This window comes from Esox lucius, chromosome 11, assembly GCF_011004845.1.
Source record: "Esox lucius isolate fEsoLuc1 chromosome 11, fEsoLuc1.pri, whole genome shotgun sequence".
In the NCBI taxonomy this organism is placed as follows: Eukaryota; Metazoa; Chordata; class Actinopteri; order Esociformes; family Esocidae; genus Esox; species Esox lucius.
Window position 1 is genome coordinate 24,690,888 of NC_047579.1, and position 25,694 is coordinate 24,716,581.

General features: G+C 40.5%; 1 protein-coding gene across 3 annotated transcripts in view; it reads left to right on the plus strand.

Moving 5' to 3' along the window:
• LOC105012891 (alpha-1,6-mannosylglycoprotein 6-beta-N-acetylglucosaminyltransferase B) overlaps nucleotides 1-25,694 on the plus strand; it is a 126,431-nt gene that overhangs the window by 47,618 nt on the left and 53,119 nt on the right. For all 3 annotated transcript variants that reach the window (XM_020050582.2, XM_010874030.3, XM_020050583.2), the window contains 2 exons: nucleotides 2,831-2,978; nucleotides 12,272-12,381. In XM_020050582.2, coding sequence (XP_019906141.1) covers nucleotides 2,831-2,978; nucleotides 12,272-12,381 — 258 coding nt within the window. The remainder of the gene's footprint in view (nucleotides 1-2,830; nucleotides 2,979-12,271; nucleotides 12,382-25,694) is intronic.

Consider the following 25,694-nt stretch of genomic DNA (forward strand, 5'->3'; position numbering starts at 1 on the left):
CAGCCTTTCAAAGCACGTATAATAAATACAGACAATGCCGGCCTAGAATTCGGTAAAATCCCACATAAAGCAAAATGCATACACATTTGGTGTAAATCAGGTGAAAATCGAATGTATTCAAGGCATGCAACACAGAGCAAGCTCTGCAGCCAAATCCAGCAAAGGAGTTGCAGCGATGTGAATCGCACTCTGTTGGAATGAATGAACTTCTGCTGCAATGAGGCTTGATGTATTCTGTTTGTCCCCAGCATTTTACCTGGATCAGGTGCTGCAGAATACCTGTGTCCATAAGGGGTTATTGTAATGTACTAGCAGCAGCACTAGACGTAGCAGGCGTGGGGACAGCACTACTACCGATAAGTTGGTTCATTTTCGCCTTTTGGGCCCATCCAACTCTAGGGACTTGACATATTTATGAGGTACTTGGCCCCCCCTTTGCATTTTTTATTAATTCATTCTTTCTCCTTACTGCACATTAGATTTTCTAATGCACATAGATTTTCTCTATGGCGATTTCAAAGTGCGCAGGAACTGGGAAATGGGGTAGCGGCTGGCAGTGAGGACTTGTCACAGGAAGAAGAGACTAGACGGCCGGGGTCAAGCCAGTCCGAAATGGCCAAGCGGGTCGGCCCAGGCAGCCCCCAGTCCACGCCCCAGTCAAATGACATGGGCCGGGGCAAAATACATGCAGCTACAGACATGCACTCACACGTATAATGAACAGACACACACTCACCTGCCAAGGTGTCTGTCGTGCTCAATCACAGCAGATCAATTCCTCTTCAGTTAGCTGCCATGATTAAGCGGTTGGTCCTAGGTTGATTTCTTTTGTGATTTAATAAAGGTGAATTTCTCATGGACAGAAAATTATGAACTCTGATAGAGAAAGCAAGTGAGTCTGCACACAATGCATTTTCTACAGCATGTATTGTTAACAGATGAGTTAAACTTCCTGCATGCTATTTAAAGTTCTTTATGTGTTTATATCCACGTGATGTAAAAGGAAATGTGATCAGACCAGGCCACCTTCTTCCATTGCTCTGTGGTCCAGTTCTGATGCTCACGTGCCCATTGTAGGCGCTTTCGGCAGTGTACAGGGGTCAGCATGGGCATCCTGACTGGTCTGCAGCTATGCAGCCCCATACACATCAAACTACGATGCACTGTGTGTTCTGACACCTTTCTATCAGGACCAGCATTAACCTTTTCAGCAATTTGAGGTACTACATCTCCTCCTTTGGATCGGACCACGTGCATCAATGAGCCTTGGCCGCCCATGACCCTGTTGCCGGTTCACCACTTTTCCTTCCTCTGACCACTGTTGATAGGTACTGACCACTGCTGACTGGGAACACCCCACAAGGGCTGCAGTTTTGAAGATGCTCTGACCCAGTCGTCCAGCCTTCACAATTTGGCCCTTGTCAAAGTCGCTCAGATCCTTACGCTTGCCCATTTTTCCTGCTACTAACAAATCAACTTTGAGGACAGAATGTTTACTGGCTGCCTAATATATCCCACCCACTGACAGGTGCCATGATAATGAGATTATCAGTGTTATTCACTTCACCTGTCAGTGGTCATAATGTTATGGCTGATGGGTGTATCAGTGTTATTCACTTCACCTGTCAGTGGTCATCATGTTATGGCTGATGGGTGTATCAGTGTTATTCACTTCACCTGTCAGTGGTCATAATGTTATGGCTGATCGGTGTAGAGGTGAAGCTCTACTTTACAACCCAGTCACATCATTTTGGGGTCATCATCGGTTTCTGCCAGTGTTCTCTCATTGTGCTCATCAAAACTGGATAAAGAAGGGTATCTATTATGCTTTGTTTTGTTTTGTATCTAGACTCTCTGCGCCTTGCCTTAAGCCAAACTAAAGATTGGATATTAGTGGGTTGAAAACCTTTGTGGGGAAGCACTCTCACTTTTAACCTCAATGGCTCAATTTAACGGTAGAGATTGTTCATTATTGATTCTACTGTTGATTCAGGTGCGCTCTTGTGTTAATATCTGATCCGTTATGGATCCAGGCCAGAGTAATGAGGTAAACATCAGGGAGAGCATGGCTGTTAGGAGTGTGGTGCCATGACTTGAAACTGCTCTAGTAGCTACAGGCTCATCCATTGACCAGAGTGCTTACTGCACCCTTATGGATCACATGCTCTACTCAGGACATGGGTAATTGGAGCCCAGAGAGCAGAGAGTCTGTCAGACTAAATGGTTCCTGTCCTGTTTGTCCATGTGTTCTGTCTTATGGGCATTGGAATAAAAAAAAACTGCTGGACATTGAGGATTTGTTTTTCTCCTGCAGGACGTTGAGTGCACCAAAACGCCACAGGTTCTGTGTGGGCTATCTGTCTGCAAAGTCTGTAGTTGGATGTTAAATGTGAGTCTGAATGTTATTCAGATTTTTTAAATGCTTTAAGCTTCATGGGGTAGAATGAATTTGACAGGGGAGTGGGAGGATTGTCCCTAAGGTGTTGCACTGGCCCAGAGATGTTGAATGCTTAGCTAACGTAAGGCATGGATTTAACATGGTTATCTTTCCAAGCCTAGCCTGTTATTTTGACAGTGTGGACCAAAGGCACTAGTGCATGTACTTTCAACATTTAACAGGGACTTTAACACTGCGTTTTATGTGTTAATATTATTCATCAAACAGCAAATCTGATTCAATATTTCTTTTTTTTATCTGTCTTTGTCTCGATCTGTAAAAAAAAAAGAAGTTACGATAGGATTGTTAGTTTGCACAATTACCTACATTACCTACAAGACTGTATTGTACTGTTGTGATCTGACCGGGCAGCATGTCTTTGTGTGTTGGCAGTGCTGGGAGGGCCAGAATCTCGCGGAGTGCTAAGGAAGATCAGTGATATGCTCGAGGTCATCATGAAGAAGATGGACACTTTGTCCAAACTGGGCAACATCACCACTGGCTCACACAGGCTGGAGGATCTCAGCTCAGCACTGGACAGGTATGGTGGTCAGGTTTGGTGGGTGGGGAGGCCAATATGTCACATGTGCTGTTTGCATGTACAGTATCTGCATGGATTCCTGTGCGCAAAAACACTTAACTGGAGTATTTTGAAACAGTCCTTTCATTAGTCTCAGTATTTCCTCATCTGTTCGCCTCGTTATTGGGTGGTCATGGACAGGCTGGCATGCTGCGCTGCCAGGCATGCATAGGCTACCGACGCGAAGCTGGCTCCATCATCTCCATAGCAACTGACCTCTTTCTTACAGGGAGTTGGGAGGCTCCATGCTAGCGAGGTTTGCCTGTGTCTGACACTTACCATCCCTTCAGGACATCTCCGGGCCTACGCTTATTCTGGCTGACCGGCCAATCATGCAATGCCTGAGAGTAGAGCGGCCTGGCTGCCAGCAACTGTTGAGTTGTGGATTCTACCCTCCAGAGTAGACTGTATGGTTAGAACAGGGATCACTCCCTCTGTTAATTGGCCTCTTTGGGAATTATTTATAAGATGTGGCTTTTCTTTCTAAATGTTATCGGAAAAGGGCAATTAAGTCAACCTAACGGTTAGCAGTGATGGAATAAGGGTGGCATCTCCAACTTAGGTAGTTTTTGTCTGCTAGTAAAATGTAGTCTGCCTCATGACAGAATGAATGAAAGGTGCATTGCAACAGAACTACATCCAAAGAACCCAGAGACATTCGCAGCCATCTGTTTGGTCTTTAAAAAGTAATCAGAACTTTCTTTATATATACACACACATGTGCAGCTCTGGGCCCTGACACCCAGTCTAAATGTAGGAGTGATGTACTATAGAGAGGGACAGCATTGTCTGCGTGTCTGGAAGAAGTGTTCCCATCCTGACGTGTTCTGTGCTGTAGTCTGGGGCTCTGCTGTAGACAGCTCTGTCTGTGTGGCTCTCATCTCTGACATGACTACCTCCTAAGTCAGAACAGGAAGTGATGGCCAACAATGGCCTCCAGGGCAATAATGCATAATACATGATCAAGTGATATTGGAAGGTTATGCAAATGTATGCAATGTTCCACACTAATACCACTCATGCTCAGACACTCACACAAAAAGCGCTGGTATGTCATTGCACTGCAGTTACTTCTTTTCAAAGAACCCTCTTAACTGTTCATTAAAATCCATATTTTAGATACAGTTGGGCTTTTAAAAAAAAAAAGTAAAAGTCCTATTTTGAAAACGATAGACTATCCATTAACATTGAGCTGCGTCTTGTTGATAGGACACTAGGACAGGGCTGTCAGACCACGGTTATTGATTTGAGTTTAGCTGATAAGTCCCTGCCAGACAGTGTCTTTGGCTGTCAACAGTGCATGTGTACTGCAGGACAGATGTGCACCAGCATTTGTCCTCTGTGAGGGCAGTGTGCTTCCCCTGATCAGGTCACAGCAACTCTGGGTAATGTCTAGGGCTGTGGACTCAGTAGACTGGAAACACCTCGATGCTAGATAGAGGACCGATGGTAATACATTGTCTCTGAGGGCTTGCTAACTAATGGCTTTCACCAAGAACATTTGTTCCTCCGTATTCTACAGCACACACAGGAGTTATTGTTTTATACTGTGGGCCACAGCCGGCTGGCTGTATACAGGCCAATGCCTTTCATTGCCAACAAACAATAGCAATAGCTTAATAAAACTGATTTTACAATAGGCTTACTTTTATTTTGTTCGGGGCACAGCCTACTTGCAGAAAGAAATGCATTTATTGGGTCCCATTTAGGTTTAAAGTTAATTTCCTCAAATTGTAGACATTTTGCTATAAGGCAGAAGAGATTTGTGCAGTTTTCAAGCGGGTTTTCTGCAATTCTACAGATTTTGCTATTGGGTTTCTAGCAGTAAGAACTGGTAGGTACTCAGGGAACTCTGAGCTGAAGCATTAAGGCAGTGTGAACATTAAAAGACAGACTGGTTCGTAGTCCTAACAGATGAATCAATTACTAGCCACAAAGAGGCATCAAGATATTACCAGCTGTCCATATCCCAATACCACAGGGCTGTGAAGGGGACATTGCCCTGGATTGTGTGGCATCTATCAGATGGGATGTGAAACGGGTGTCCTTACTCTCTTTGGTCCTATGGCTTAAAGGAAGATCAGTAATCAAGAACGCTCAAGTCAGAGGCATTTTTGACAAAAACAAGTGCAGATATAAGAGAAGCCAAAGCAAGCTGACCAGAGAGACAAAATCTGGTTACAGTTCTATCAGTATTTTCTCAAAATCTTTTTTTAATACCTAGTTTTGCATCATAATGTGCTTCGCTACAATTGGTTACAGGGATTAATATAACATATATATAAACTTACCAACAGCTTGAGTATAACGTTTCAACAAACCAGATATGGCTACACATCCAGATAATAAGAACACAGTCCCTTCCTTCTGTACATGAGAGGAAGTTATGGTGACATATTATTGCCTAATGTTGGGCATCCACAGAATTGCTCACGCAAGGAGGAATGTACTTGAAGTATCCAAGATTTTAAAAAAAAGTGTCTGTACAGTAAGAAATGTACATTTGTCCCACAGATGTCTTTTCTCATTGACATATTTCAATTTTTCTCTAAATATGAATGATGCCAGAACATTTTACAAGTGAATGTCAATTTACTCTTCAATAGATGTGGCAGCCTGAAGATTAACTAACTGATATTCTGTATTTCATTAAAACAAGGCGATTTTTCAGTCTGATCTGTTGGCTACTATAGCCGTTATAATAGCATAGCCAACTACAATATGTAGGGTTGCAGGATCAATCGAATTAAAATCAAAATTGCGTTTTTGATATGTGCAAATAAATAACTTATTTCTATGATTTTCTTTGCTCCAAAAATAGGGGATTAAATGCCAGTGGGCATGCTTTATCCTTCCCTCATCAGTTTTTCTTGAGAGTTGTCCGTCGATGCCAGTGGGGGTCAATGTCTATATTTTGCATAAGATAATTTTTATCTCCTTAAGTGAGCTTTTTATGTTTCTTGGCTATTTCCATTGTTTTGTTAAAATGCTGGATGGTTTTTCAATATTAGTTTGAGTTCAAACTGCTAGAGAAGATCTCTGTTTTGAGCTTTCGAGTGACACCAACATATTTGCCCAGATGGTGTACACAACAGCATGGCATCAAGACTTTCCGCTTCAAGGTCTGTGGCTGCAGACATACTTGATGAAGGGTAATATAAGTGTCAAGGGTTGAGAAGGTTTGCCTAACTACTGGCAGTGGCACAAACATGAGGTTATAAAGTGTTTGAAAAAAATAGCAATTCAGTATTTTATACTATTTTTGCTGACCTACCAGTATGTGCTCTGTCGCTCAAGTCAGGTTAATAAAACAGTAGTTTGTATTTATAGCATATTTTCTGGTGAGAAAAATCTGAATAAGTTTAAATATGGTTATTGAAAAATAGCGTTATTTGGCATTTTTAATAAGGTATGCCAAATATGGGTCTGTGTTTTGTGTAAGCTTACACCACTTCATCATTTTGATAACCATGTAAATATCTATAGGACAAGTTGACTTTTATCAATATTGGCTAAATACAAGCAACAGCAAGAGATTTATACAGTTGTCAAAACACAGAGCCAATGTAAATCTAAATGAAACAGAACTTATTTCAATTGATTCTAAAATTCCTTAATAAATGAATGGTGGAATGCGGAAAGAACCAGTGTTAAATTTTTCCTCTAGGTTGTATAGGGATTTTGATGTGTTGACAATTTCGGTCTGTATCTTTCAAATAAAAATCATTAAAACTAGTTACAGTCATAATGGACTGTTTCTAGACAACAGTGTCAATTAGTACATATTGATTTTTCATTTATGATTTATTTCTATGTATATTTATTTTGTTTGCTGTTGAGCAGTTGGTTAGACAATCATTTAATTTCAAGCATGTGATTCTCCTTTACATTAGACCATTTTTTTTATATTGAATGCAATATGTCATTCAAACATATTGAATAGGGAAAAAGACACATTTTCCAGTTTCCTGTCAGTGTGTACACCAATGAGTATGGAGAAAAGAAAGAAAACCAGAGAATTGTCTGAGGAGGTAAGACACAGCATTGTAGCAATGCATTGAAAATCTGAAGGTCACAAGTCTCCAGAGACATATTTCCACACAGATTCAAACTGACCTTCAGACACAAAGTATGATCATTTCTGTCTTGCACCATCCGTTGTCAACTTGGTGAAAGAGGGTTCTATGGTAGGACATTCGGTCAGAGGGTTCTATGGTAGGACATTCGGTCAAAGAGGGTTCTATGGTAGGACACTCAGTGAAAGAGGGTTCTATGGTAGGACACTCAGTGAAAGAGTGTTCTATGGCAGCACACTCAGTGAAAGAGGGTTCTATGGCAGGACACTCAGTGAAAGAGGGTTCTATGGCAGGACACTCAGTGAAAGAGGGTTTTATGGCAGGACACTCAGTGAAAGAGGGTTCTATGGCAGGACACTCAGTGAAAGAGTGTTCTATGGCAGCACACTCAGTGAAAGAGGGTTCTATGGCAGGACACTCAGTGAAAGAGGGTTCTATGGCAGGACACTCAGTGAAAGAGGGTTCTATGGCAGGACACTCAGTGAAAGAGGGTTCTATGGCAGGACACTCAGTGAAAGAGGGTTTTATGGCAGGACACTCAGTGAAAGAGGGTTCTATGGCAGGACACTCAGTGAAAGAGTGTTCTATGGCAGCACACTCAGTGAAAGAGGGTTCTATGGCAGGACACTCAGTGAAAGAGGGTTCTATGGCAGGACACTCAGTGAAAGAGGGTTTTATGGCAGGACACTCAGTGAAACAGTGTTCTATGGCAGCACACTCAGTGAAAGAGGGTTCTATGGCAGGACACTCAGTGAAAGAGGGTTCTATGGCAGGACACTCAGTGAAAGAGGGTTCTATGGCAGGACACTCAGTGAAAGAGGGTTTTATGGCAGGACACTCAGTGAAAGAGGGTTCTATGGTAGGACACTCAGTGAAAGAGGGTTTTATGGCAGGACACTCAGTGAAACAGTGTTCTATGGCAGCACACTCAGTGAAAGAGGGTTCTATGGCAGGACACTCAGTGAAAGAGGGTTCTATGGCAGGACACTCAGTGAAAGAGGGTTCTATGGCAGGACACTCAGTGAAAGAGGGTTTTATGGCAGGACACTCAGTGAAAGAGGGTTCTATGGCAGGACACTCAGTGAAAGAGGGTTCTATGGCAGGACACTCAGTGAAAGAGTGTTCTATGGCAGGACACTCAGTGAAAGAGGGTTCTATGGCAGGGCACTCAGTGAAAGAGGGTTTTATGGCAGGACACTCAGTGAAACAGTGTTCTATGTAAGGGCACTCAGTTAAAGAGCGTTCTATAGTAGGAGGCTCAGTGCTGAAAGACATTAGAAAACCATATTGCAATTTTCCAAAACTCTCTTCAACATTTCAGAGCTTACTGTTGAACCCAGTGACATAAAGCTGTGTCTCTGTCAAATGTCATGGGTATTCCAGGAGGACAATGACCCCAAACACACCTCAAAACACACCAACTGTGGACTGTTTTGAAGTAGCTAGGAATGGGTCCGGACGTACATTTTATTGAAATTATGTGGAGACATCTGAAAACTGCCCCTCCTAACTGCTGTTTTCATATCTGTGAGAACTGGAGCAGTTTGCTGAAGAGTGGGCCAAACTGCTAGTAGAGGTGCAGCAATATCCATGACAATCAGACGCGTTTGATTGCAGTCATTTAGGCAAAGGCTGTGCTACAAAATATAGAGTCTGTAGCTTCTGTAATATTAACAGTGAAATAAAAAACTGACAACAAATACTGGTATATTTCAGTGTATATATACTGTGTATGTGTATATATATATATATATATATATATATATATATATATATATATATATATATATATATAACTACTAAATACATTGTTTTTGAAGTAGAGGTTGACAAGTTAGGATTTTTTAAGGCTGATACCAATAATTGGGACAGGAAAAAAATGATATCAGATTAATTGTATTAATAGTTTCTAAATTAAATATACTGAATGAGCATGTCATGTAATTTCTTAACGTATCTGCCCAATCGTTATTATAGTTGATCGTCATTATAGTTGCCCAATTAATGACTATAGAATTGGTGCAGAAATGTGCACCAAATATCCAGCTTAATAACCTGAAACAAATTGAGGGTCTGTACAGGTCATGGGGGGAGATGAATAATTGGGCAACGAATGCTGTACTCTGGTGCATTTTACAAAAAAAACAGTGCATCCCAGGACCAGCAATCAGAAATGCGGTCAATGGCACAAAGGGCTGCTTCAATAAATGTACTGCTACAGAGCTAGCTAGCTAGCAAGTATCCACCACCGCTCATATTATACTTTCTGATCTATGAAATATCAAATCAGTATCATGATAAATCTAAAATAAACTGCTTCGATGCCTGTGTGTCACTGTTACCATGACAACGATTTAGCTGACAGCCAGTCAGCTGACTGCTTGACACTCGCACAAACACGCGCACACACAGTACATGGAGGCAGCGGTCTGGAGCTGATCTTTGACATGACAGTGTTCTAATGCATCTCTACATCACAAAGCATACACTTTTTGTTACCCCAACCGCTATTTGACACGGTTCATGTAGGCAATATACTGAGGGTATAGGACGTCACCATCCCTTTTCAAAATGGTTACCTTTTGTTGCCTTACAGCAACGACTTTCAAGTGAAAAATAAGAGCCAAAAAAAAAGATTCAGAAAAATCTCTTTAATACATCGCTACTACTTTTGCACACCTACACGATGCAATATTTGCCCACTCTTACTTGCCAAATTGTTCATGCTTAGTCAAATTGCATGGTGACCGGCTATGGACTGCACTCTTAAGTCCTTCCACAGACTCTCCATGAGATTTAGGTCAGGGCTCTGACTAGGTCACTCATGGACATTCACCTTTCTTGTCCTTCAGCGTCTGTACGGTTGCTTTGGTGCTGTGCTTTGGGTCACTGTGATGTTGAGACATGAACCATCTTCCCATTTTCAGCTTCCTGGCAGAGGGCTGCAGGTTCTCCTCAAGAAACTGTCTGTATTTTGCACTGTCCATCTTCCCTTCTATCCTGACAAGTGCTCCATTCCCAGCTGAGGGGAAACCCACCCACTCTGTGATCAGCCTCCTTCCCTGGTCATCCATTTTGGAGGGATGGCCTGATCTATGCAGGGTCTGGGATGTACCATATGCCTTCCACTTCTTAATAATGGTCTTCACTGTGCTCCAAGGGATGGACAAAGCCTTTGAAATCTTTATATACCCATCCCCTGACATGTGCCTTCCCATAACTTTATGTCAAAGATCCTTTTAAACTACCTTTCTGCCCCTAGTGGATTCTTTGCCTTGAATTGGACTACTAAGCAGTGGAGTCATTTATGTGAACAACTGCTTTTATTCTGAACTAATCAACATCACTACAATTGATCATAAAGGAATGTCAATTAGCTTAATTTGTATTCTGGAACAGGGTTGGTTATACCTCAGCAAGTTTACAGTTACAATGCTAAGGGACGGGAGGGGGGGGGTTTGTCTTATTCAGAAAGGATTTTAATAAAAAGGGTGTTCATGAACAATGATTACCAGTTTTCAAAACCTTTAATCAGCCAAGATTATTTGGCCAGGCAAATCAATCGGTCGACCTCTAGTTTGGTGCCCCTAACGACCGTTATGTTACTTATGTCTGGTACAAACAATAAGACAAATTGAAGTTAAATCATCCAACAAAACAAACATCCGTATAATATATGTCCACAATATTGTATACAATGTACAACTCAATGTTTATTTACATGAGACACTGAACTTGTAGACATTTCATTGACTTACACAATTTCCTCTAACATTTGTTTTACTAAAATAAAAAAGATGTCCTTGTTTTCCTAGGCTCCACTTTGTTTATTCAAAGGGGCATCTGAAATGTTCACACTGCCATTACGATTCAGCTGAGAGTTCCCTGGGTACCTTCCAAATTTCATTGCTAGGGCCTGAGAGCCATGAAATCACTGTATCTAAATTTCTCTCCTGTCTCATTTTCTCTTTCTCACTGTCTCTTTTTTCATAGTGGTTCATGATTGTTTTCAACATTGCTTTCAAGCCATGGCAGTCAGCTCCAATGAAAGGCATTTGCTAACAAGCTAATTGTGCTCTGTTCTCAGTCTCCCGGGGACCTGCTTTATTGTGCCGAGTCACTTTTTCTTCTGAACAAATACATTGTGTCAGTGTTTAAAAGATTTTCTATTTCACGCTCCAACCAACTTCTACACAATTAGCAATTCCTCTGCTTGTTGCAGCTCTTCTCTGTCAGGGGAGCATAAAGTCAGCAAATACTATAGGGGGATTACATGAAAGAAGCCCTCAATTTGTCTTTTTTATTATTTCATAATAACTTATTCTTCATGTTGAAGATAAAGGGTAGTTGGACATAAAGCATAAAGACTGAATGTGCATTGTTAAGCTACTAATAAACAATGCACAAAACTTTGGACAACATGATATACATTTTGTTGAGTCATTAAACCTTGAGCCCAAGTCAATTCCCAAGTCCCCTGTGCTCAAGTCCATGTCATGAGTCCCTATGACAAAGTATAGTTGAAATCTAGTCCAGGTCAGTGCCAAGATTGGTTTTCCATTGTAGTGTCCATGATTTAAGTTTTTATCCCAGCCCTCAAATAATGGCCCAAATGTTATGCAAACTCAAAAGTCTGAGTTACTTAGTCCACATAACCTTGTCCATATAAAATATAGTGTAATGGCAATATTCATTTTGTCACTAAATGGTTAACTCTATCTTTCATACGACTATCTCCAGGTCACCAATAATTAAGTCCAAATGGTGTTATAGCACATGCAAAATGGGAATTAAGTCAGATTGAGTTCTATTCCTGGACTTGGGTACTACAACACTGATACAAGGTAGCAAGAGCTATTCAAGCTGGGTCTGGAAGCTACTCTGAGCTTTGATTGGTTGATATTTGCAGAATATTTGCACAGAGTTCAGCTCTCATTTGATCCCGGCCTGTTCATGCTCCCAAGCCACACTCACATTGCTTAATGGTCTTTTGGCCCATTTCGCTTCATTTTTTCTATTTTTTTTAAGAATGAATTGCTTCATTGCTCCAAACACATTCAGTTATGTCAAAGATTAAAGATGTGATCAATCAGAAAGAGCAGTCCAACATATAATTCAACTGGGCTTCCATGAGTCCAATTAATGGTTTTGTGTGTGTGTGTGGGTTTGTGTTGGCAGGATCCAGCCAGTGGGTCTGGTGGAGAGGATCCAGGCTATCGCTCAGAACATGTCTGACATGGCTGTGAGGGTGGAGCAGATCCTACAGCGCAGCATCGCTACAAACAGAGGTACCACAAGCACTCTCAGACGCAAGCACTCACACACACACACACACACACACACACACACATACACACACACTCACATACACACAAACACACACACACACAAACACTCACATGCACACAAGCAGCTGAACACTGCCACGTTTTCACCTCATAAAACCCAGACTAAAGGATTCCTTCATGAACGTGTTATACCATAAGACACCATTGAACATGACAAGCAGCATTTATGAAACAGCTTCCATTTTTTTTTCTTGTGTGTAATGTGATTCATGTCTGTGTTAGAGCAACCCTATCTTTCTGTGTCAGCATAATCATGAATACTGCTACATGATGTTGAATGCATGCTCATGAATCCCCCCTCTTGTTAATAACTGAAACTGTCAGCTTTGTTTTATTAGCCATCTTCTCAATGACTTCATTGGCCACAGATAGGCAACTCGGCTCTGTTCATTCCAAGAGCAACAGATGCAACAGGGTATTTTTAATTGTTGTACCAACTCATTCAGATATCTGAAACAGAATTCACCTCGAGACATTGGACATCATTCACCAATAACTCCATAGGTTTTTTCTTAAAATCATTCATGAGAAACGTCCTAAGGAATGTCTGCATCAGATTCATGAGGTATGCTTAAACCGCAGAATTGTTTGCACATATGTTCTTATAATGATGAATCCCATTGTCCTCGTAAATTGAAAGCGTGTGCCAGTTGTTCCTGATTAGCTTAGGTAAACACCCCTCCAATCCCCAAAAAAGGCCATGAGACTTCAGGGCCATGTGCACACACAAGAAATCACACACAGAAATCCAAAAGAAAAGAATGCCCAAACCAATATCTAAAGACAGTGGAGGCCCGGACACTAAAAGTAAAAAAGAACTTCAGTATTTCTGAAGTGGAGGTACTGCTGCAAGACATTTTCAGAAAACGAGCTGTCATATTCAGTAGCGTCGTTAGTGGATATAAAATAACAAGAACAAAAGATGCATTGGATGCCATTACTCATACATACATCTGTGAACGCTGTATCCGGAGAAGGGCGCACAACTGACAAAGTAAGGAAAAATGTTTTGATCACAAATCTGAGGCTACAACAAATATTGAAAAACACAGAAGAATAATGTACATTTCTATTACAAAATTATTATAAATGATGAAATATTATTGCACTTTCAATCCTACATATTATATTATAACTGTAGAATTGTAGAAAAAAACGTCAGCACTCAAATGTGTGTAAGAACAAATCCCAAATTAGAAAACATTGGTGAATGTCAGAATCTTGGTGGAAACTGTGTAAGTGGGATTCCTTCTTAAGAATGGTTGGTGAATAAGATCCTTTGCTGTTGTTGGTATTAACCTTGTTGCTGAGTAAAGCAAACCATTTCAGTTCTGTAGAAACATGTTACCAGAACGTTAGTTTTGTGACACTCCTTGCCCTCTAAAGTATGACTTATGCCACTAGTATGTTAATTAAACAGAATGGTTGCTAATCCTTTGTCTGTGATTGATTGCGCTCACCAAGGTTTGACAGCATGCAGGAAGAAACACCACAAACGCTTGATTTGGGTAGGCAAACTGGAGCTGGACGTCGCCGAGAAGGGGGAAGAAAGCCAGGGATATAGAGAATGATGGGAGGAAACTGAAGAGAGAGGGAAGGTTGGAGAGGTTTTTTGATTAATCAAGCCCACGCTTTGTCATTTATCCACTGTTCTCAGTAGGCCACGGAGAGCAGCAGGGAATTCAGATTCAGGAAACATTAATGTCCTCAAAGAGGCAATTAATTTGGAAGCAGTCTCACCACATTTAGAAAAAATTAAATGGAATGGGATATTTACAGTGAAGGCTGGATTAGTGCTGTTAAAGTACTGTTAAAGTGCAATTAGTCCAACTGTTACATGTAAAGGAGTCACTTTGAAAACCAAGCCAAAACAAAGAGGTTCTTAAAAGGGTTTCTGAAAGACATACTTTGGGGTATCAAAGAACAGGGAAAATGGGTACAATCTATAAGTGCCCAGGAAAAGTACTGGTTGATGTCAGATTACTTGCTCATGCTGATAACGTGAAGTACAACAACACTTTATTCTCGTATCACAACCGTCTGACCATCTCCTTGAGATTAGGTAATATTGTCTCAAATGAGAGGGTGTAGTTTTAATCCTCCATCCCTCAGAGATCTATAACTCTATGGATATTAAAAAAATAAAATTACACTTCATTAAATCTGGTGATAATACAAATAATTCCCATCTTTGTGGTGGAAACCCTTTAAGGCTTCTTCACAGGGCTGTATCTTATCATTCCCGACGTCTAGACAAAACTTTAGGCAGGTCAAAATCAACTGTTTGGTACATTGAGTAGAAAAGGTAAAACACTGGTGAGCTCAGCAAAGGCAAATGTTCTGGTAGACAAACTAAAACCTCTACAGTGGATGAGCAAAGAATTCTCATGCTAATGAAGATGAATAGTAAACTGTCCAACAGATCAGAAACATTGTCCAGGAGGAGGATGTGTCAGCCACTACCGTTGCATATGACTTAAACAGCTGAGCTACAGAGGCTGGTGTGCAAGACACACAAACCCCAGATAGCCTCAAAAACAGGATCACATAAAAACAGGGTTTCCGCGGCTCCGTAAAAAGTCTTATATTAATTTATCTTAATAAAAGGCCTTGAAAGGTCTTGAGTAAAGTCATTGTAAACTTTTTTTTTTAAAGTGTTTAGTTCTGTTCTGTTCTGATTGTGAAGAGGTAATTCAAAAAATAACGTGTGGTTTGTGAACGCATTTAGCTCTGGTTGTGCGCAGACAGGAACCACGATTCCAGTCAGAATGTTATGGCTCTATTCCACTGCATGGTACCGGCTCAACTGGCTCAACTCGTTTCGATTCTACCAGGGGAGGTTTTCCACCACTATGTACCGGTTCTACACGCCTCGCCTCAGGTCATTTTCCACTGCACCATATACCCTGTACCCACCTTGTACCCGCCCTGTACCCTGTACCCGCTTTATTATTTGCCGGCAATAATACTATGCCGACTGACTCAAGAGTAGCCTACTGTACACAAGGCAGCGTTTACCAGCAGTAGCAAGGAAGCACACATGAGCAGTAACATGTCTTACATGGCAGACTGCAGAAATGGTTAGAAAGCTTGGTACATGTAGGCTGCTTCTGTTTGACTTGACATTAAAAATAACTTGTTTTTAATGTTGGTGCTGAGCTAGTGTCTTAACAGCTTAGAAGGCATGACTATAGGGCAACCCCCGAATATGTAGATCTATATTTGTTGGAACATCCAAATCACACCATTGAAACCATGGACCACTCTTTTACGTCTCCCCTTTAGAATAAGACCATCCCCAAGTATGTGTGATGGATGGTTGATATTTGAGAGTGGATACCACTTTGAACAGTGCAATGTGTTCCAGTTAGGCTATAGAAAAACCCAGAGGAGGAAGAAGACGAGGTCCTTTTGTCCAAGTGAATAGGCTCCAGAATTGTGCGCGTTTGCGGGTCTCTCACGGGGGTTGTGATGGGGATAACGAGTTGATTTCAACGCCAGTGCATAGATCCAAATTGAGAAGAGTTTTGGGGAAATATGATCGCTTAAATTACCAGTCTGGTCCTATACACATGAACCCATTTCAATGCAAGGACTCCTGGGACAGACCCGCAATGCGTGCCATTTTCTGACACTGGACGACTAACAGCAGAACAGCTTGTTTTGTTTTACTTTGCTGTGCTGCACGCTGGGTTTAACCCCGTTTATGCAAGATGTCCTGTGTCACAGTGAGTGACAAGTCACTCTTGTCCAATTAAGCAGGTAAAAGGTCTGGAGCTGATTCCAAGTGCGGCATTTGCATTTGGAAACTGTTGCTGTGAAGCCACAAAATTCGGTCAAAGGAGCTCTCAATGCAAGTGAAAAAGGCCATCCTTAGGCTGCAAAAATCTAATGAAATCCATCAGAGAGATAACAAGAACATTAGGAGTGCCCAAATCAATAGTTTGTTACATTCTGAGAAAATAAGAACACACTGGTGAGCTCTGCAACACAAAAAGGCCTGGATGTCCATGGAAGACATTTTTATTACTTACTATTTCTTTATTCTTACTACATCAATTTTATATATTTATATATTTCTTAATTCTTACTCTTAATTCTTCTTACTATGTTGTGTGCTATGTCACAAGTATTGCATTGCGCAGCCTGACGCTGTACTGGTGCATCTGATAAATACATTTTGAACTTTTGCTTTGTTTGTAAGTATCGATGTCGACTTCTGCCTGCTCGTGGATCTTCAGTAAATTAAATTCTACCTCTGCAATTGGGACAATACCGCTGCCTCTCCTGAGTCGTATTGTGGGAGAATTAATGAAGCAACTTCACCAACAAGACATACAATTTTTTAAAGAAACATTTTGATACAGAGGATCGTGACCCACGTTCACTTAGAAGAGGACTAAAGGCAAATGCAATTCCATCAAGTTATCCAGTTCAACCCGGGGAGACAAGACCGATTGTAAGTAATACTTCTGATTGCTACGCAACGTGTAGTGTTGATTACACCTATACTAAAGTAAGACTCAATAAATTCTCAAATAAAAGATTTGTTAAATTAATTATATTTGTAGAGGTACTGAAAAGGTTTTAAAAAGCATTGAATTTTTACTAAAACTGGGCGATAACCATGTGTAGGCCTATTATAATTGTATTGATTAGTGTTATAGTTATTAAATGCAAATACTGGCATTTAAAATTATTTACACAGAAAAATCTCCCTACCAAACATGGATAGCGAGAGGAGGAGGGTTGTTGCATTGTCCCTGTAAACTTTATAAAGGATTGCGGCAGCAGCATCGTATCTTTTGAGATCACCTAATTCTCCAGTACCAAGCAACCCATGGGAAGTACCATTGGCTTGTACAGGAGCTCCGGCTTGATGATGCCAGTGTTATTTTGACCAAGTACTGGCTAGAGTGGGACCCCAGATTGTGAGGCAGGACACCCTGTTTCATTGAGCAGTTGTTCCAGTCTCGCCATTTGCTCTCAAAATCCTGACACCACAATTATTTATGTTGGTTGTAGAATAGTGAGATAGTAGGCTATGGTAAGAACTTTTCACAGCGTTATCACGGAAATTAGGAACAGACACATCTTTGCTGATTGGCTATCGCCCACGCCGGCTAGAGAAATTCGCCTCAAATTAGCATTTTACAGAGGGGTGCTCTATTTTCCTGCGCCTCTCATGTGAGCTTCGCTCTGCCAGGTATCCCACACTACCTCTCACACATGGTCACATGACTCCATTGACAATTAATTGAAGGTAAAATTTTGATAGCTGAATTTCATCTTTAAAATGCCCAGTGGACACTAGTAAATGCGTTTGGTAGTTGGTTAGGCGAGATCTTCGCATCTTATTCTCTCTTTGTTTTCAATTAAGTCACTTGACCATGTGCGCGGGCGCAATGTGGGATACCGAGCAGCGCAAAGCAAGTGTTGGAGGTGCTGAAAATGAGAACACGGGCTATTATGAAAATGTGAGATTAATTTTGCTTGCCGGCGGTGGGCAACAGCCAATCAGAAAAGGCATGTCCAGTACACTTTTCCGTTGGATGAAAAAGTAATTGCAGTGATCGTATTGCCTAAACTCTACAATGTGTCTGTTCAGTTACAGGGACATAAACTAGCTAACTCCTAAGACACTATTGGTAGTAGCTGCTATATCTCCTGCAGAACAATTTCGATCTGTGTGGATTGACATCCTACTACTACTATTATGTAGCTGTACTAGCTAACTACAGGAGCTAGTAAACGTGAATGTCCGGCTTTGAAAAACAAAACAAATAGTGTCCACAAGCGGATAGCGATAAATGAATCAAGCGAAAAGCCAAAATGCAGATGGGCACCCACCATTACTTCAGACCAATTTGTGTCCTTATGTATTTTTTTTGCCTGGGGTGTTGTTGTGAAATTGGTCTTAAATTGAATTTGAATTGATATTAACAAAGTTTCTTTAATTGAATGTGTTGAAACCTGCAGATACCCTGTAAAAAGTTTGTGCGGAAAGGAAAAATATGACAAAGATGAACATGTATCATATTGATTTTTCATGAGGAATGTGTAGAAGGGGAACCACCTCATCTGTGAAACATTAATATAAGTTAACCAGAAATATGTGTAGCTTGGATAACTGACTCTCTGAAAGAGCGTGTTAATATATCCTTGATTGTATCGAAGAACAAATCAAAAGAACAAAAGTCTCATGGCTCTTGAAAAGACTGTGGTCAATGTGATAATGGAACTGCTGGCATTTGTTTTGAAATGCACGGAAACATATTGTTTGCTTAGATTCAACACAATGACTCAACTATGTAGATGTTACTTCATCATGTAGCAGGACAATGACCCTAACGAAAGATCATAGCTACAAGGGGTTTATTATTGACAAATAAAGTTATTGACTGGACAGGTCAGTCACCTGATCTAAATCTACCGTACATTCTGAAGACAAGACTGAAGGCAAAACCAACCAGGGATCACCAGCGAATATGCCCAGTAGACATGTCTGTGGATCACGTACTTCAGACAATCATTGCGTGAAGAACATCTAACCAAGGACTAAAGAGAATACAATCATACAAAGAGAAACCAAATTCAATAGAAGTAACTTTGAGCAGAGGACCATGCACTTGAGCAAGCGGGGAAGCATTCGCGCGCAAGTATTAACATTGTGAGAACATAGTGTTTCATGGAACTTGTCTGTCTTCATGATATTCACCCATGCTCACTTGACAGCAGGACTTGCTTAGCAAAAAAAGATTGATTAATAATGATTGCAGTGCTGTTGGTTAAACACAAACATTTTCTACAATGCTGTTGATTGGCTAGTTAATAAATGCCCAGGATCCATACAACATGTAACAGAAGAGAGGTGATGTAAGAGAGACAGTGAGCAGATAGGGTTGGAGGGAGAGAAAATAAGTAAATGTATTTTATATAAATGGCATTTCTGTGTCAATATTGTGAAGCTTGTCTTTAAATGAAATGCATTACTTAAACATTTTAGGCCAATAATATAACAAGGAGTCCTATATTCTAATAGTCTGATAGAAATTTGATATATGCTATCAGAAGAATAAACATTGGGTTATATTTATGAAGGTGTTACATAACATTATTATGGGGTGTCGAATGTAAAAGTTTGGTTAACATTTTTAGCTGATACATTTTCAACATTTAGCTCACTTTCCTCACATTTAGCGCATTTTCCTCATATTTGAGACAGAAATTATATATATATATCTAAATGTTAAATCTAAATGTTAAATCTAAATGTTAAATCTAAATGTTAAGTTTATATCAAAATGTTAAATCTAAATATTATATCTAAATCTTAAATATATATATATAAATATTAAATGTTAAATCTAAATATTAAATCGGCAAAATTTAATATTTTTATATAAATTTAACATTTTGATTTAACATTTATATATAGATACAACATTTAGATTTAACATTTAACATTTAGATATATATTTAACGTTTAGATTTAACATTTAAATTTAGATATAACATTTAGAGATATATATATAATTTCTGTCTCAAATGTGAGGAAAATGCGCTAAATGTGAGGAAAGTGAGCTAAATGTTGAAAATGTATCAGCTAAAAAAAATGTACCAAACCTTTACATTCGGCACCCCATACATTATAACACGAAATTATATTATATATACACACACACATACATACATACACACACACACTGCTCAATAAAATGAAGGGAACACGTAATCATCCCAGTATAACAACAAGTAAATTAAACATCAGGGATTTCAGTCTGACCAGTTAGGAGGCATAAGCGATTGTGAATCAATGTCACCTGTTTTGGGGCAAATGAAAGTGACAACAGGTGCACTGGAGAGGCAACAGCAAAACAACTCACAAAAAGGGAATGGTTTTGTAGGTGGTGGCCATAGCTGATTGCCCCCTCCTTATCCTTCCTGACGGATTGTTCTCTAGTTCTGCATTTTGTTAGTGTCCTTGTCACTACTGGTAGCATGAGGCGGTACCTGCAGCCCATTCAGTTTGCACAGGTAGTCCAGCTCCTCCAGGATGGCACATCCATAAGTGTCTTCACAAGAAGATTTGCTATGTCTCCCACCCAGTACATTCACAAGAGCATGGAGGAGACAACAGGAGACAGGCTGTTACATGAGGAGAGCTGGACGGGGCTGTAGAAAGGTATCAACCCAGCAGCAGGACCAGTATCTGGTTTCCTTTGTGAGAGAAGGAACAGCAAGAGCACTGCCGGAGCCCTACAAAATGACCAGTGGGCTACTGGTGTGCATGTTTCTGACCAAACTGTCAGAAACATACTCCATGAGGATGGTACGAGGGCCCAACGTCTTCTAGTGGGACCTGTGCTCACACCCCAGCACCGTGCAGCTCGATTGGCATTTGCCAGAGAACACCAGATGTAGAAGGTCCAACATTGGCGTCCTGTTCTCTTCAAAGATGAGAGCAGGTTCACTAAGCACATTTGACAGACATGAAAGGGTTTGGAGACGCCGTGGTGAATGTTATGCTGCCTGCAACATCATCCAGCATGACCAGTTTGGCGGTGGGTCAGCCATGGTCTGGGGAGGCATGTCCTTGGAGGGTCACACAGACCTCCACGTGCTAGCCAACGGTACTCTGACTGCTGTTATTACCTGAATCCCATTGAGAACCTCTGGGACGTTATGTATAAGTGCATCTGACATCGCCAAGTAGCGCCAGGAGCTCACTGAAGCCCTGATCCAGGTCTGGGAGAAGATCCCCAGGACACCATCCTCCGTCTCATCAGAAGCATGACCAGACGTTGTCGGGAGTGTATATAGGCACATGGGGGCCATACACACTACTGAATCACATTATGAGTTGAAATTCACACAAGTTGGAACAGCCTGTGATTCAGTAGCTACTACCAGCTTCAGTAGCTACATCATAGTAAGCCTAAAATACGGTTATATTGCGATGGATGAACTGCACCGACAAGGTACATATTGCTCTCAATTTCGATTTACATGGTGTAGTTCACAAAGCGTAATTCAATCAATTATTTTGTTGATTGACCTTTTTTGCAAGTAACTTAATTAGTTGGGTGGAGTCCACCTGTGTGCAAAAAAATATTTTAAGTTATTCATCTGTCTTTGGGAAGTCCCACAGTTGGTTAGTACAATGATTAATGGCAACATTACTATGAAAGTGAACATTCGATACTAGTCTGGACAAAGGATCTTCAAAAGGATCGTAAGCATCATAAGAGGTAGCATATAAGAAAATGTCAATCACGAAATGTAGAGAATAAGGCACAACTGTGAATCTGTTCAGAACAGGCCAAGTCCTCAAAAACTGCTTGAAGGCCACTAATCAGGAAGGCCACTAAGAGGCCTATGGCAATTCTAAAGGAGTTTCAGTCTTCAATGACTGTGCACTGTGCATACTGCAACAATAGGCCATGTGCTCCCAAAAGTGGCCTCTATGGGAGAATCGCAAAAAGAATGCCATTGTTGAAATCAACTCATATCAAATCTCAGCAAATGTTTGCCAGAAGGCATGTGGGAGATTGTGAGACCAAGTGAAAGAAGAGTATATGTTTAGATGAGACCAAAATAGAGCTTTTTGGCCTCATATTTTGTTGTATTTGGAGCAAGCCAAACATCCTTTAAAGAACACCAAATGAAATAAATGTATGATCAGTAAAGGATGGAGATGTAGTAATTTTGCAAAAAGGAATGGGCAAAAATGCTATTTCCAGAGACGTACCTATACCAAATATTATCTAAAGGGTGTGAATACGTATGCTGCAATCAATTATTTTCTGTTTAGCATTTTGTCATTTGTTATTATACTATTTTTTATCAATAGCAAAAAGTTTTGATTTATTATTGTAATACAAACTGGAAATATCCAAGCCGGGGTGAATCCTTTTGTCAACCACTGTATATATATATCAATAACGTGTGTGTATGTATATATAGATTGATAGATAGACATGTATATAATATACAGTATATAGTAGCAGGTGGCAGAGAAAGAGGACAGAAAGGTAGTGCTGAAAAAGTCTGGGGGGCAGTTTAGCAGCTAAGTATTTGCCAAACCAGAATAAGAGAAACCCCTTGTTTTTAAGAAAAGAAACTGAGGCGCCGCACTTCACTCTCTTCTTCCTCAGGCTTGCTGTAGTACTCTCTTCTTCCTCAGTACCCTCTTCTTCCTCAGGCTTGCTGTAGTACTCTCTTCTTCCTCAGAACTCTCTTCTTCCTCAGGCTTGCTGTAGTACTCAATTCTTCCACCCCAAACACAGAACAGCCTCTGACGTAGCCCACTAATTAGAATGGGAGACAGCTGTAGCAGGGCGGAGTCAGCTGGCTCTAGCTATCTTCGGAATCTTCTGGCGGTGCTTCTTTCTTCTGCCTGGGGAAGATGCTAATACCAGGTGGTCTTGCTGCCTTCCTGTGCCATGGGAACAGCTGATACTGGGCACCCGGCACAATGTTTACAGTATGAACATAATAGTATTTTAATTAGTTCAAGCTGCTGTAGGCAATATGTAAAACATTTAAAACAACACATTTTTGTGACCTCGCTTGTGCTTACACAATGACAGCAGTTTTCCTAAGTAGTTGACACAAATCTTTATGGCTTTATCTATACAACACCCCTTTCAGACCAGTTGCTCACAGGTTGCAGATGCATTGTGGTTCTTGAGTGCATCAGGCTGTTTCTCTTTGCGGGCAGATGTGTGACTGGGAACTCTGCGCAATGCTGATTTGCATTATTTGATATTGACACACCTTTAATTGGCTGAGTGAATTGTCCCAGGTTTCTCTTGGTTGTGTCCCCGATGACGCCAACTGTCGGATGCATCGTGCTCCATGATGAAAACATTACCTCTTATCTTGCCTCAGTAAGGAGCGCGTGTCGTCTTGCCATTTTTCATCACAACAAATACCTTCCAGTTGCCTTGTATTACGCTGAGGGAAAGAGCTCTCTGTTAAGTGTTGTTGATGTTGTTTTTTTTTGTTCCTTTTGCTGTAGGGCCCTGTCTCTCCATTATGACGTTAGGTGCTGATCATTGGTTCGTATCATTGTCACCAGCTGGTTCTATCCAAAAGGCGCAATCGTTCCCTGCCTTCTGTCGACCCGTATCGTTTGGTCGCGGGCACCTGCTTGGTGGGCATCTCCCTGGCTTATTTACGCTTAAACCTCTGAGATGCAGTTTCAGGCTGAGACTCACCGTCAATCTGAGTCTTTTTTTGTTCATATCTTATCGCCATGCTAAAGCTTCATGTGCATCCATTCGTCCTGGACTTGCGACGTATCTCACACTGTACTGGAAGTAGGCCTGGAAAAGACAGATAAGACTGCATGGATTCGGTTGAGTTATACTGTGGTTTGTTTTCTTTGGTAGATTGTCCGATAATTTTCATTTAACTTTTTAGTCGGAAGGAACAGTGTCCCAGACCCTGTTCCTGGACATTAAAGAGCAAAATATAAGATGATTTACCAAAAAACAAACCCCAGAGAAACATGGTTCTTGACACTATAAAACATGGCTCAATTGATATAAACTGAATTTTTGTTGTTACAGTTTGTTTTTTGATGCAATGTACAGCTTTGTCTGATATTATATCTCCTTAAGGGGACCCCTGGCCTGGTTACTGGTACTGTCATGGAGTTTAGGACAATGCCACACCAGCATTTACAGTAAGTCAAGGAAGTGGAAAATATTTTTATCCACATAAAACATTTAGCCAGTTTGAAGAATGCTGTCAATATCTTGTTTCTCTGGAACAGTTACTTTAAAAAAAAGTATCTGACATGTTTCATTGTTACGTGCACTTCATATATAACAATTACAATGCAGAATAGATTCAGTATTATTTCTCAATGGTTCTGACTTGCTTGTCACGCATTGTAGGACGCGGTATAGTCTTGCTAATGATGATTGACGACCATTCAATTGTTAGTTAATCATTCATGATACTGGCTACGTTTTATGTTGTTAGCCCTAATTGGAAAGATAATTGATGCCGATGATGAAAAATGCGTGCTTTATTGCCCAGCTAGGCCAAATGGTTTTGACACGTCTGACAGGAAACCTTAACTTTGGAATGTATTTTCACTTGTAGCCTCGAGAACCTTGCAGCCTTGTTATTGCACACAGCTCATATAAGCCTGGCACATCAACGTTTTGAAGTGTTTCTATGGGAGTTCCTTTACACTAGTGTGTTATCTTTTTATTGTCATCAATCAAATTATTTGGAAGAATGGCTCCAAATGGAATGGTATTTCTGACGTTTGATTATGTAAAAGAACACTTGTCCAGTACGTACAGTCTAGCTTGAGCTGGCCACTCCACATTACAAATTGAAAATAACTGCTTAGTTATGCTAGTAGCCTCCATTAGAAAAATCATAAGCTGCTTTAGTGACATTATTTTATCACAAGTTTAATGTTCTGTCCTGAGTCGGTGCAGTTTCAAGATAGCTCAGCTTTGCGGTATCAGCTTTAACATGGTCATTACCATTTCTTTTACTGAACATTCATGTCTTGGTTGTGCAGTTCAGCACCTCTCATATGTCCATCTAGGCAGGTGATTATCTAAAAAGGTGCACTTCCATCCTTCGGCTCTATGTCTAAGTATCGACATAGAAGTCCTCTTTCACCACTACTAGTGACTTGAGTGACGGCACTGCAGGGGGTTATTTGAATGAAGACTTTCCAAAACCTCTGCCACGATATGCCTAAAATAAATGGAAAGGACATTAACACAACATACAGAACCATTCTAAAGTTTTGACTGGTACTGTAAATAAAAGGCCCATGGTATTTAACACTATAATAATCTATAATAATTAGCTGAATTTGGTTACCTTTATATTTTTCTTTATATTTTGAGATGCTAATATGCAATATTCACTTTAATCGTATTGAAATAAAAAGGTAACTTGATTTAGCAAATAACACTGAATGAATATACTAGCAATCACTTTTTCGTCAAAAATCAACAGTAATTCAGTTTCATAGAATGGGAAAATAAGCACACCCCTAGCTTCAAGAACTGGTGTTGTCCCCTTTGGCTGATGTAACTTCAAGTAGCAGTTTCTTGTAACTGTCTAGCTGTCTCTTACATTGGCAGGGAGGGATTTGTGCCCACAGTTCTTTACAGTACTGCTTCAACTGTATCTTGTTTGAGCTTCTTGGACCCCCAGAGCATTTTGATAGGATTGAGATCTGGGCTTTATCTTGGCCATGCCATAAGCCT